General features: G+C 39.2%; 1 protein-coding gene across 13 annotated transcripts in view; it reads right to left on the bottom strand.

Annotated features, from left to right (window-relative positions):
• ehmt1b (euchromatic histone-lysine N-methyltransferase 1b) overlaps positions 1 to 12,779 on the bottom strand; it is a 58,221-nt gene that overhangs the window by 19,723 nt on the left and 25,719 nt on the right. For 9 of the 13 annotated variants that reach the window (XM_061847577.1, XM_061847575.1, XM_061847574.1 and 6 more), the window contains exons 4-10: positions 12,081 to 12,351; positions 11,877 to 12,013; positions 10,834 to 10,980; positions 8,370 to 8,438; positions 8,162 to 8,264; positions 2,934 to 3,065; positions 1,713 to 1,990 (exon numbers count right to left, since the gene is read on the bottom strand). In XM_061847577.1, the coding sequence (XP_061703561.1) occupies positions 1,713 to 1,990; positions 2,934 to 3,065; positions 8,162 to 8,264; positions 8,370 to 8,438; positions 10,834 to 10,980; positions 11,877 to 12,013; positions 12,081 to 12,351 (1,137 nt within the window). Of the gene's footprint in view, positions 1 to 1,712; positions 1,991 to 2,933; positions 3,066 to 8,161; positions 8,265 to 8,369; positions 8,439 to 10,833; positions 10,981 to 11,876; positions 12,026 to 12,080; positions 12,352 to 12,779 lie in introns of all 13 variants that reach the window. The other 4 variants (XM_061847567.1, XM_061847573.1, XM_061847568.1 and 1 more) reach the window with 3 other exon arrangements.

Consider the following 12,779-nt stretch of genomic DNA (forward strand, 5'->3'; position numbering starts at 1 on the left):
GTTGTGGCAATGCATTGTTTGTCCTAAATGTTGATCCTATAGAGATGAAAGTGGACTTTTGTGAAAATTCCTGAAAATACAAATGTGAGCACAAGGGGGTCCGGGAGCATGCACCCCCGGGAAGTTTTTGAAAAAATGGATGGCTGTGGTGCATTCTGGTGAGATCTGTTGATAAAATTCAAACAAAAATTGAAAGTAAAATTTGCAAGTCCTGACCAAAAAAAAAAATTGGCCAGAAGTTCCTCAAGGGCCAAGCCCAGTTTTTTTTGCCCCCCATCCCTCTATCACTGGATGGCACAAAATCACATTTGTCATTAAAATGTGCTTAAAATATGCCATCTTATCTCAAGACAAATGAATTCAGTGAACTATTCAGTAAAAAAGACCTCTAAAATTGTCCTTTTCCACACATTATACATATTATAGTATAGATATAGAATATACACAAAAATATATTCTAGAATTTCTACACAATATAGCAAAACATGTTAAAGAAGTTGATCTGTAGTAATTACTATTAACGTTTAAGTCTCAAACTTGTTACGTCACATTGTACTGATACACTTGACCACATTGCTCACTATCTCAGAGATAGATCTGCCCTAACCCTTATAATAATATAATTGTAAATTAAAAATAAAATAAACAAATACATAACTAAAAAAAACTAAAACTTAAAACGCAGAAATTATCATTTCCAATTTCAATTGATATTAGTAGAACATGATATAAAACAGTATTTAAAATTTTTCATCATTAAAAATTCTTGATCTGACAAACTTTATCTGAATAAAAGTTAAATGCACTGGCCTGTCAAAGAATAAACATGAACGGTCTATACTCGCAATGTTTTGAAGATGCTGAAAGTTAACTTCAACATAATCAGCGTTAGTGGCAACAAGCTAGCGATACATTGGAACAAACATTCCTGTCGACAATTGTGACGTATTGTTGTGGTGGGTGGGGGGGGGCATGCACCACGGGACTGCCGTAAATAGGATGCCGGTTTGCTTGAACGCGCCTTTATGTGCCTGCGCTCGACGTATTGGCCACACCTGAATCAACCGACGAGGTGGATGATAGTCTGGTTTTTTTTTTGTGTTTTTTTTTTTTACACCATCACACTCCCTCACGATCAACTCAATGAGCTGGTGTAAGTAAATTTCCTTTGACATGCCTCATGATGTTAATGACTTTCGACATAAATGCGCTCGCATTACGTGAAGCAATTCTGAACATGCACTTTCGTACATGCTCCGTACATGCTCAGTACGGTTAACTTGCATTTCCTGTTTCCGGGTGAATACCGGTTGTTTTGGAGCAGGCTCGTTTAGTTAACAACGTTTATGAAATAAACACGTAAATTAATGTCAAGACCACACAAAATAAGCGACGTCTTGAGAGAATGCGAGGGGAGGGGCGTTACTGTTACTAGTGTGAGTGCCTCAAAATGGTTACGCTACGCTCGTGAAAGCAAAACAACGAACTCAAACGCATGTTCGTTCAATGTTGTCAACTAATATCCGGATTAATTTTAGGCAATTTTTCCTCAATTTTCCGGAGCAATTTTCAAGAAAATTTAAAAATCTGGAATTCCGGGAAAATCCGGAAGACTTTCATCACTGATCCTAACAAAGGACTAATTTTTTTACTTGAGTCTTGTGTGGAAGCACACAACTGACAACACAGATCAAAAAGTGAATGGAACTCACAGCTCTGCAGAAAAAGCCACAGCCAGGGCAGCACTGGTGTTTGACCATGCCGTTGCGGTGGTCCTCACAAAGAACTAGCAGCTGAACAGAGTTGGAGGGTCGCATCATTTCTTGTTTCAAGACAGCACCCTGGCAGCGGGTCAGTTGTCCATCAACACTCTCAGTAGCCATGCACTTCCTGTCTGCTAGGATGAGAATCTCTCGACTTTTGGGAGTCTCCATGCGGCAGCTGCACAGTGGTAGCTCCTGAGCCTCCTCCATTGTTGAACTTAATGTCTCTGCAAAGATCAAAACTCATTGTCAGTACAGTAGTTTACAGTCACCCCTTACCACACACACACACATGCATGCACACATAAAAACAACTTCTATTCAACTTCAAAACCTAGGTTCAGAGTTTCAAGAAACAAAAACACATTTAAGTATTAAAAACCTTATTGGAAGATGGGTAAATTTTATTTGGGCAAAAATGGCTTCAGGATAACTCTGTGAATATCCTTGAGGGACCAACCCCAGAATTAAATCCGACCACTGGAGAGATTTGAAAACAGGTGGGCACTGACTGTTCTTACCAATCCAACCGGACAAAACTTGGGATGTGCTGCAAAGAAGATTGGACAAAATTGTCCACAGATTGGTGTCCCAAGAAAATGGCATTATATTAAAAAAGACATAAAGCTGCAATTGCTGCCCAGGGTGCATAAAGCATTGCGCAAAGGCTTTGAATACTTGAGAATTTCAAATTTTAATACATCTATTAAAATGTCATGATGGGGTATATTATGTGGAGAACTTTGAGGGAAAATGTATTTATACTATTCCATTTCGGAATACGGCTATAACTGTGAAGTTACAGTATAAGCATGAAGTTATCACATCCCTTCACTCTTTTCATTTTCCGTCTACAGACTTATTCTAAAGATGATTTAGTATAGTTTAAAAAAAAAAATACATAAAATGTGTTTATACTTGGGTATGTTATATCCACATACCCAAGGCTGACTATAACATACCCATGTGGGGAATTACCAAAACTCCACACAGGCAAGGCTGGATATGAACCCAAGTCCTCAGAACGGTGAGGCAGATGTGCTAACCAGTTATTGACCATGCTGCCGATCAATGTGATTATACGGATATAAAATATTGTATATATGATATACATGGAAAATTGATAGAATAAAGCAGGTTTCATGAGCTCCTCCTGTCTTACGAGCTCACCTTTGCTATTTAAAGTAGCGTCAGGCTCATTGAGATTGCAGCACTTGTCAGGTGGTGTTATCTGGGAGTTTTCATTCCTGTCTTCTGTGTGCATCAGAAATGAAGCTTGAGGCTCAGCCAAGGACTCTGATTCTGGGTAGTAAAATGTGTTTAAAATAAAAGTCAGTTTAACAAAATACAACCTCAAGAATCAATAATTTACATTAAGTCACGTACTGAAGTGGTGAAAACTAGATTGTCTAATTGTAAGAACAGGATGACTTAAAGGCCATTCTTTGTTTTTTGTTTTTTGCACAGTATTGTCTTGCTGCTGGCCAGTTATTGAAGACTATACAGTCACTGTAAAAACAGTCTAATTAAGATTTATTGTAATATATGATGGTATTCTCAGAAAAGAATAAGTCTTTGACGAGTGATATACATTCTAAATGTTGTTATTAACTGAGCAGCCAGAACAGGTCAGGGAACAGTTAATTGTCTAGGGCCCCAAGACATGGCATATGAATGACACTACAGGAGCCATCTGTGGTGAAAGAGGGCTCCTTACTTAAGTGTTGATGGTCGCTAGTAGTGGGCCCCAAGAGACAAATCAGCGATACAAATGTAAACCCTGCTGATACTGGAATGACACATCAGGATTCCAAAATATGCCAAATGAGGACACCTACAAGGAGGCCTGTTCATATTTAACAGATTTTATGCCATTTATTTAATAAAAGATACAGTGGCTATAAAGTCTACACACCTGTTAAAACGCCATTTTTTGTGATTTAAAAAAAATGGTCCAAAGAACAGCCTATACTACAAAAGAGGAATCTTAAGTCTTCAAAGGTATCAGTCAGGACAAAGGAACAAAATAATTTCCAAAACACTGAATATTATGGAATGACAATCATCTTCAAGTTGAGAAAATATGAAACAGCAGGGACTTGGGTGACAAGAATTGACCGTCCTCCCCTAAATTTTTCTAAAGTAAATCAGGTAAGTGAAATGACAAAAATAAATCTAACGCTAATACTGAGGCTGCAAACAAGTTTAACTGTGACTAACAGAGTGCGCCACCATAAAACCCAAAAAACCACGTAACATGAGCAAATGTATTTTCTATGCCACGTGGGAAGAGAAGACACTGTAAAGCTCTAAAAAAAAATGTAGATTTCATGGCTGCCGTTTCAGCACCCTGAAGCCCTGCATGTGTGTGTAGTGTGTCGCAGTTTTGACGTACTAGAGTCCAGCAGCTGCACCCGATCAGCCTGACTGCATTTAAGCCACAGTAGGACTCCAACACGTCGTCAGACTGTCCACGTCCTTTGCCGAGTTTGTAGCCAGGCCACAGTATCCACGTTTGTTTCCTGAAGATCTTATGATTTTTGTCTCTAACCCATTCTTGCTTTTAATCCCCAGTCTGCCATCCACTTGTGTTCCCTGCAAACCTGTGCTAATCTCTCGCTGCCTTCTGACAACCCGGACACCCACTATGTCAGTCTGATCGCCCTTGGAACTCTGCTAACCCTGGATCAAGCCCTCAGAGTATCTTTGTTTGCTTTGAACAAGCCTTGTAAAAATAAGCATTCGTTCACCTGCTGCACTCTCTTGACTCTTCATTTGGGTCCAACTCGCAATCTGATCCATGAAAAAGCTCAGACTCCTAAAATGCATATAGGATGACTTGGGAAAAAAATCCGGTTAGGCTATCAGTGGTTATGTTGAATAATTTTTGTGAAGCAAAGTTATGTTTTAAATCCAGCAGTATTAAGGCCTTTTAACAGTGCACTTGGCAATGCATTTGACACCCTCAACTTTACCATTTATTATGTGTGGTGAGGGGGCATCAGACCGTTATGACGTGATGTCAAGCGTGCCACCAGAAAGTAGTCACACCCCTTCATGTTTTCCACATTTACCAATTTTACACTTGGTGAAGGCTTACATGTGTCAAGCAGACCAGGAGAAGGTCATCCATGCTTTAATTTCAAATAAACTTGACTATTGTAATGGTCTTCTTTGACTCTCCACAAAGAACATGAAATAGCTGCAGCTCGTTCAGAATGCTGCGGCTCAGGTTCTGACCAGAATAAAGAGGTCAGAGCATATAACTCCAATTTCTAAAGTTTTTTCACTCGCTTCCAATTAGCTTTAGAATAGATTTTAAAGGTCTGCGACTGGTCTATAAATGATTAAATGATTTAGGTTCTGAATACTTGAATACAAATCTAGTAGGGCTCTGAGATTGACTGACCCAGGTCAAATATTGGAGTGCAGAGTCCAAAGCAAACATGGTGAAGCTGCATGTAGCTATAAAGCTGCAAAAAAATGGAATATGTTGCCAACAGACGTGATAGACCCAAGTGTTAATGTTTTCAAATCGAGGTTAATTTTTTTTTTTTTTTTCAAAATGCATTTTAGAGTACAGTATTAGACATTATATTTCTTGCACTGTATGTTGTTGTAATTGTACTTTTTATTTTCAAATGTTTTTAGTTCTTTGTTTCTGAATGTGTTTAATCATGTAAAGCAGGTTGAGTTACCTTTGGTATCAAATGTGAGATACAAATTTGCATTGCTTACTTTGCTTTATTCTAAAGCTGATTTGAATGTTTTTATAAAAACATCTATATAAAAGATCTTATGAAAATGTAAAAACATTTTCAGATTTATTTCAAATTAATTTAAAAAAATGTAATATTCAAACAACAGGTACAGTACTTAAGTATTCCGACCAGTGGCTGTGATACTCAAACTTAAGACCTGATTTCCACAGATCACCCTTGAGTAGCTTTTAAAACTTGAATTTAGTAAACCTGTGGTAAATTCAGTCAATTGAACATCATTTGGAATGGCACACACCTGTCTATATAAGGTCTCTTAGTTGGGAGTGCATATCCGACCAGGAACTGAGCAATTAAGTCTATGAATTGTCTGCAGACCTTTGAGATCAGATTGTATCAAGGCATAAATCTGGGCATAAACAAGTGTACACAAGCGTACTACACACACACAAAGAAGCCAGAGGAAACACAAAAGTACTTTGAAAACTGATGACAACAACTAGCCATCCAATATAATAAACGATACTATACTGGACAGCACGGTGTCGCAGCTGTAGAGCGTTGGCCTTACAATTCTGAAGCCTAGGTTAAAATCCCGCCCTCGCCTGTGTGGAGTTTGTATGTTCTCCCTGTGCCTGCATGGGTTTTCTCCGGGCACTCCGGTTTCCTCCCACATCCCAAAAACACGCATTAACTGGAAACTCTAAATTGGCCCAAGGTATGATTGTGACTGTGACTGTTGTTTGTCTACATGTGTCCTGTGATTGGCTGCCAACCATCTCAGGGTGTACCCTGCCTCCTGCCCAATGACATCTGGGATTGGCTCAAGCACTTCCCACGACTCTCGTAAGAATAACCAGCTCAGAAAATGGATGGATGTATATGATAAAGTGAAGAAAATAAGTATTTGAACACCCTGCTATATTGCAAGTTCTCCCACATAAAAATCATGGAGGGATCTAAAATTGTCAACGTAGGTGCATGTCCACTGTGAGAGAGATAATCTAAAAGGAAAAATCCAGAAATCACAATGTATGACTTTTTTTAACAATTTATTTGTGTGATACAGCTGCAAATAAGTATTAAAACACCTGCCTATCAGCTAGAATTCTGACCTTCAAAGACCTGTTGGACCGCCTTTAAAAGTCTACCTCCCACTCCATGTATTATCCTGAATCAGATGCACCTGTGGGAAGTCATTAGCTGCATAAAGACATCTGTCCACCCCATACAATCAGTAAGACTCAAACTTGTAACAACAATGATCCATAGAAAGGTGAGAAATCAGCCCAGGACTACACAACAGGACTTGGTCAATGACCTGAAAAGAGCTGGGACCACCATTTCCAAGGTGACTGTTGGTAATACACTTCGATGTCATGGTGTGAAATGCATGGGATGGAAGATTCCCGTGCTTGAAAAACCTGTCTGATCTAGAGAAGATCTGTGTGGAGGACTGGGCCAAAATCCCTCCTGCAGTGTGTGCAAACCTGGTGAACAACTACAGGAAACGTTAGACCTCTGTAATTGCAAACAAAGGCTACAGTACCAAATATTAACATTGGTTTTTTCAGGTGTTCAAATATTTATTTGCAGCTGTATCACACAAATAAATCATTACACAAATCATACATTGTGATTTCTGGATTTTTCTTTTTAGATTATCTCTCTTACAGTGGACATGCACCTACGATGAAAATTTCAGACCCGCATGGTTTCTAAGTGAGAGAACTCTCAATATAGCAGTGTTCTGATACGTATTTTCTTCACTGTATGTACAATGATGCCTCTGTTTTCAACCAAAATCCACTCTAGAAAGTGGTTCAAGAAGTGATTTGTTCAAAAACCGAATCGATGTTTCCTATTACAATGAATGGAAAAAGAAATAATGCATTCAAAGCCTAAAAAATTGGGCTTTTTAAAGCATTTTTTTTTAGCTTTTCCTGATCATAAACTGCATCGTAGAAATACATGTATAGTTTATATAATATAGTAAAACAATTTCAGAACTTTAGAACTATAATTTTACATTATTTTTTGCTTAAAAAGTATGCTTTAGTAGTAGAGTACGCTAGGCTGGGAGTGCATTGCCGTACCTGTAGCGACTCGGCCCCCAGCCTTGTAAACTTTTTTTATTAACAAAAGTGCAGAATAACTTTAAACAAGCAACTTGCCTTCTTTGGAGCCATGATTGGGGGTTAATATGGTCGGTCTGGATAAGAAGAAAAACAGCTGTCACTACCGGGACAAGTCTGTGTATAGAGGCTCCGTTATACAGAATAACAAAAGTCTGCTGGTTGCGCCGCGCGCGTTAGGTTATTTCCAGGATTTTCGGGGGGCATTCGTATTGACAATAACAAAGGGCATCGTGGGTGGGTCAGCTGCTTGCGCCGCGCGCATTATGTTATTTCCGTGTTTTGTCGGGGGCGTGGGAATTCACCACAAAGCACGTCGAGGGTCAGCTGGTCTGGCCGCGCACAATATAGCCGAAAAGAAAAAAGAAGAGTCAGTGGCGTTCAAGTACCAATTTTCACTCGAAAACAGAAGCAAAAAAAAATCTCAAAATTTTTGTTCGAAAACCGATTTTTTCGAAAACGGGGACGTTCGAGAACCGAGGCTTTACTGTATATATTAAACTGTGTGACAAATTACAGGTGTGAACGCAGTGGGAGTTCTTACCTTTGACCTTTACATTCTTTCTGTGCTTCTTGGATGGCCTGAGCCAAGCATTGTCTCCTTTTGCTTTCTTCTTTAACTTCTTCTTTAGACTAGACTCTGTGCTCTGAGGCAAACAAAAGTTAAATGATGAGATATACGGTACCAGAAAAAGAAAATCAATTGAGGCCAGTAGATAAAAGGCATTTTGTTGCCTTCCAATTGGTCTTACCAGGTCTGACTCTGTGCCTTCACCCTCTACATCTTCTCCAGATCCCTCTGATTCCTGCTCATTCTCCAGCTAAGGACAAGTTTTAACCACCATTAAGCACACAACCACAATATCGATTATTATACAGTGGACGCCTGTATACTCATGTTTTGGCACCCACGGAAACACCTATTCACAGATTTTTTTTTTTTTTTTTTTGGTGGAGGGTGAACCCACTTTATTGTGGAAAACTCTCATTGACATAGATGGCCACTTAATTCAGGAATTTTGGTGGTTAAAAGTTTGTGGTCGTTTTCAATTGAGCACCGCAAAACGCACCAGATTATAAGGCGCAGTCTCAATTACGAGATCTATTTCTGTAATTAACCCATATATAAGGTGCAATGTATTATAAGGCGCACGCTAAAACATAGAGACTTCATCCATGTTGGTGATGGCGATGGACTGGATCTTTTTGTCAGTAATCTTGTTACTGCAGTTGATGCTCAATTCTTTGTTATCCTCTGGTAATTGCTGAAAAACAGTAATCCTTGCATCGATGGAGAGAAGATGCTTTTTCATAAAACAAAAGCACCAAGACGGACCACCTACAAAGTCTTCAATCTTCATGTCTTGTGCTATCATTATTCCCTTCAGTTGTGCTATCATTATTGCTTCAGTCGAATGGTGACTGGAGAAACACTTCTCTTGGCTGTTCTTTGTTAAATAATCCATTGTTCAAATTGGTCTAACTGTGGCCACCTCGCTTTCTTCCCAAGGAAACTCTTTTTCGTCTTCGTAACTTGCCGCAGTTCATTTTCTTGACTCTTCCACTTCCGTATCACAGATTCATAGCCGTTTAATTCTTTGACAGCTGATCGATTACCATTAAAACTGCGTAACTGATGGCCATAGATGTTATTTTGCAAGTAGTATACATACCGCAGGCATACTGTATGTACTACTTAATGTATTCTGATTGGTTTGTCGCTGCCAGAGTATCCAGATTATGTTTTACCTAATGTCTGATTGGATTATCACTACCAGCGCACGTAGAGTACGTATTGCCTCTGTGTCATCAGAAAATAGTCCGACAGAAATCTAGCAGAGCCCTGAAAAAAGTCGCACATTTTTACAGATTTTGCAAGTCATTGCATATATAAAGCCCACTGGATTATAAAGCACACTGTCAATTCTAGAGAAGATTAAAGGTTTTTAAGTGTGCCCTATACTGTGGAGGATACGTGTATCAATCAATCCATTCATTTTCTCCAACATTTATCCTTACTTGGGTCGATGATATGAAGAACCCTATACTAGCTAGATGCAGGCGAGAGGCAGGGTACACCCTGAACTGGTTCCCAGCCAATCACAGAACACAAACAATCATTCACACTCAGATCCAAACCTACACTAAAGTTTTCAATTAACTAAACATGCATTCATTTGGGATGTGGGAGGAAACAGCCGTACCCAAAGAAAACCCACGCATTCAGGGAGAACATGCAAAAATCCACACGGGCGGGACCTGATTTGAACCCAAAGTCTGAGAACTTTGTGGCTGATGCGCTAACCAGCTGTCCCCCGCACACCCTCAGTCAGTTACAGTGAAGAAAATAAGTATTTCTACACCCTGGTATATTGCTAGTTCTCCCTCTTAGAAATCATGGAGGGGTCTGAAATTTTCATCGTAGGTGCATGTCTCCTGGGATTTTTTTAACAATTTTAACGAAATAAGTATTTGAACACCTATCAGCTAGAATTCTGACCCTCAAAGATCTGTTAGTCCGCCTCTAAAACTCCACCTCCACTCCATGTATTATCCTGAATCAGATGCACCTATGTGAGGTCGTTCGCTGCATTAAGACACCTGTCCACCCCATACAATCAGTAAGACTCAAAGTTGTAACATGGCCAAGACCAAAGAGGTATCCAAAGACACCACTGAAACTCCTTGTTTCTCAGCAACAGCCCAGAAACCTGTCCGATCTAGAGAAGATCTGGGCGGAGAAGTGGGCCCTAATCCCTCCTGCAGTGTGTGCAAAACTGGTGAACAACTACACGAAACGTTTGACCTCCGTAATATCAAAAAACAAAGGCTACAGTACCAAATATTAACATTGTTTTTCTCAGATGTTCAAATACTTATTTGCAGCTGTGTCACACAAATAAATCATTAAAAAAAATCATTTATTGTGATTTCTGGATTTTTCTTTTTAAGATTATCTCTCTCACAGTGGACATGCACCTACAATGATAATTTCAGACCCCTCCATAAATGCTAAGTGGGAGAACTTGTTTATACAACAAATACTTGTTTTCTTCACTGTATAATGGTCTTCAAATATTTGCAATTTTTTACTATTCACGGTTGGGCCCAGTCCCCTATCCCTGTGAGTAGCTGGGATCCACTGTACTATGACTAAATAGAGCTCTTTTGCAAGTTCTATACATTGAGATTCAGCATTTCCTTGTTAAGTCAAACCTGAGAAATGGACTCAAACATTGGACTTGCTTGTTGGACATCAATGCCAAGTTCCTCTCCTGGGAACTGCTCTTCCTCAGAATGCACCTCATCCGACTCTTCCTCCGATGCATGAACAATCTTTTCTCCATTAACGTTTATATTTGTCTGAGAGGTAAGATAGAACAAAATGTAGAACATAGCAAATATAAGATGAAACAGCCGAAATATATGAGAGACTGGATTCATACAAAAACAGGGGCAACCATTTTATTTACAAAAAAATGTTGTATTTAAAAAGGTTAGAACAATGTAATGAAAAAAGTTTGTAATGTTGTCATAAAAGGGACCATATCAGTTGTTTTTTTCCCTTTCTGCACACACACCAATGTGGAACTACGTGACTTAACAGGTAATTCACCATATATATATATATATACACACACACACACACACACACATACAGTATATATAAAACAAAACAGAATAGCAAGTCAACTTCTGAATGCCTAAAGAAAAAAGACGGTCTGGAGGGGCCTTGTCAAAGTCTTGACTTGAATCTGACTGAAATGCAGTGCCATGACCTTTCTAAGGCCATTCATGCTGGAAAACCTTCAATTTTTGCTGAATCCAAACAATTTTGCAAGGAATGCCAAAATATCTCCACAGAGATGTGAAAGAATCGTTACCAGTGATCAAAAACGCTTGATTTCAGTAGCTGCTGCTGAGGACGGCGCAAACTTTTATTAGATGAAAGGGGGCATTACTTTTTCACAAAGGACCAAGTGCGTTCATTTATGTTCTGGACAAGGAAATGCTCATGAGAGCTCATGTGATACAGCATTGCATTTTTGATTGGCAACGCCATTCACTTCAAAACTTTAATTGCAGTCAAACTAATGGAAAACTAGTTGGAAAACCCTACATACAACGCGACAGTTCAGTGGTGTTTGGTCACATCACTCGGTATACGGCGGGTGTGGGACTCGTAGTCAAGTCATTCACACAATCAGTTGTTTGTTTACTGTGCACTCTTTGTTTTGATACGTGTGAAGAGCACAGACCTCAGGACTCTTGGAATTCTGGTGTACACTTTGAAACATTTCCAGCATTGTTGTCTGACGAAGAATTTTAGGTTTCTTCTTAGGTACTAGGCTATAAGTTCCCATTCTTCTCTTCTTCTTACGCATAGTCAACCCTCCTGTAAAGAAGCCTACAATAAAAACACAAATTTATACATGGGCCAATTAATAAAATACAAGACCCACCAAAAATTATTCGGTGGTGTATCAATGTGTGTGATTTGGGACCTGTGTGACCGTGTTGGAGCTTGGCTGGCGTAGATGTGATTGGAGAAGAAGAAACTACAGGAGTTGCTGGTGAAGCAGATGAAGCAGTTTGTGCTGAAGCTTGCAAATCCGAAGGATTCTGAGGTAGATGGTTCTCTGTTGAGCACTGCTGTGAAGGTTTCAGTGTGTCAGATGAAACCAAAGTCTCCATTTTGGTATTATTTGCTTCTCTTAATTCCTTCTTGAGAAGCTGTTGATGACAAAAAATATGTGAGTGCTTGACTAGTAGAGAGGAAAAAAAAGATGTGACGTGAAAAGTGGAAGCTGTTCTGGGTAAAACATAGACATTGTTTTTCCCAGTAATGTCCAATTTTTAGCATAGGGTTCCCTCGTTTGACACGAGGGTTGCATTCCAAAAATACCCGCCTTAAGTGAAATCGGTGGAGATTTTTTTATTTTTTGTTTTTTTCCTTCATTACATATTTTTCGTTAACAGGATGTTTTTTTCCGTTTACAGGTTGTTTTATTACGTTTCACATAGAGTGCCTTGTGAAAGTATATAGCCCCCTTGAACTTTTCAATCTTTCGCCACATTTCAGGCTTCAAACATAAAAATATTAAATGAAAAATTTTTGTCAAGAATCAACGACAAGTGGGACACAATTCTGAACTGGAATG

This window comes from Syngnathoides biaculeatus, chromosome 17 (assembly GCF_019802595.1).
Source record: "Syngnathoides biaculeatus isolate LvHL_M chromosome 17, ASM1980259v1, whole genome shotgun sequence".
NCBI lineage: Eukaryota > Metazoa > Chordata > Actinopteri > Syngnathiformes > Syngnathidae > Syngnathoides > Syngnathoides biaculeatus.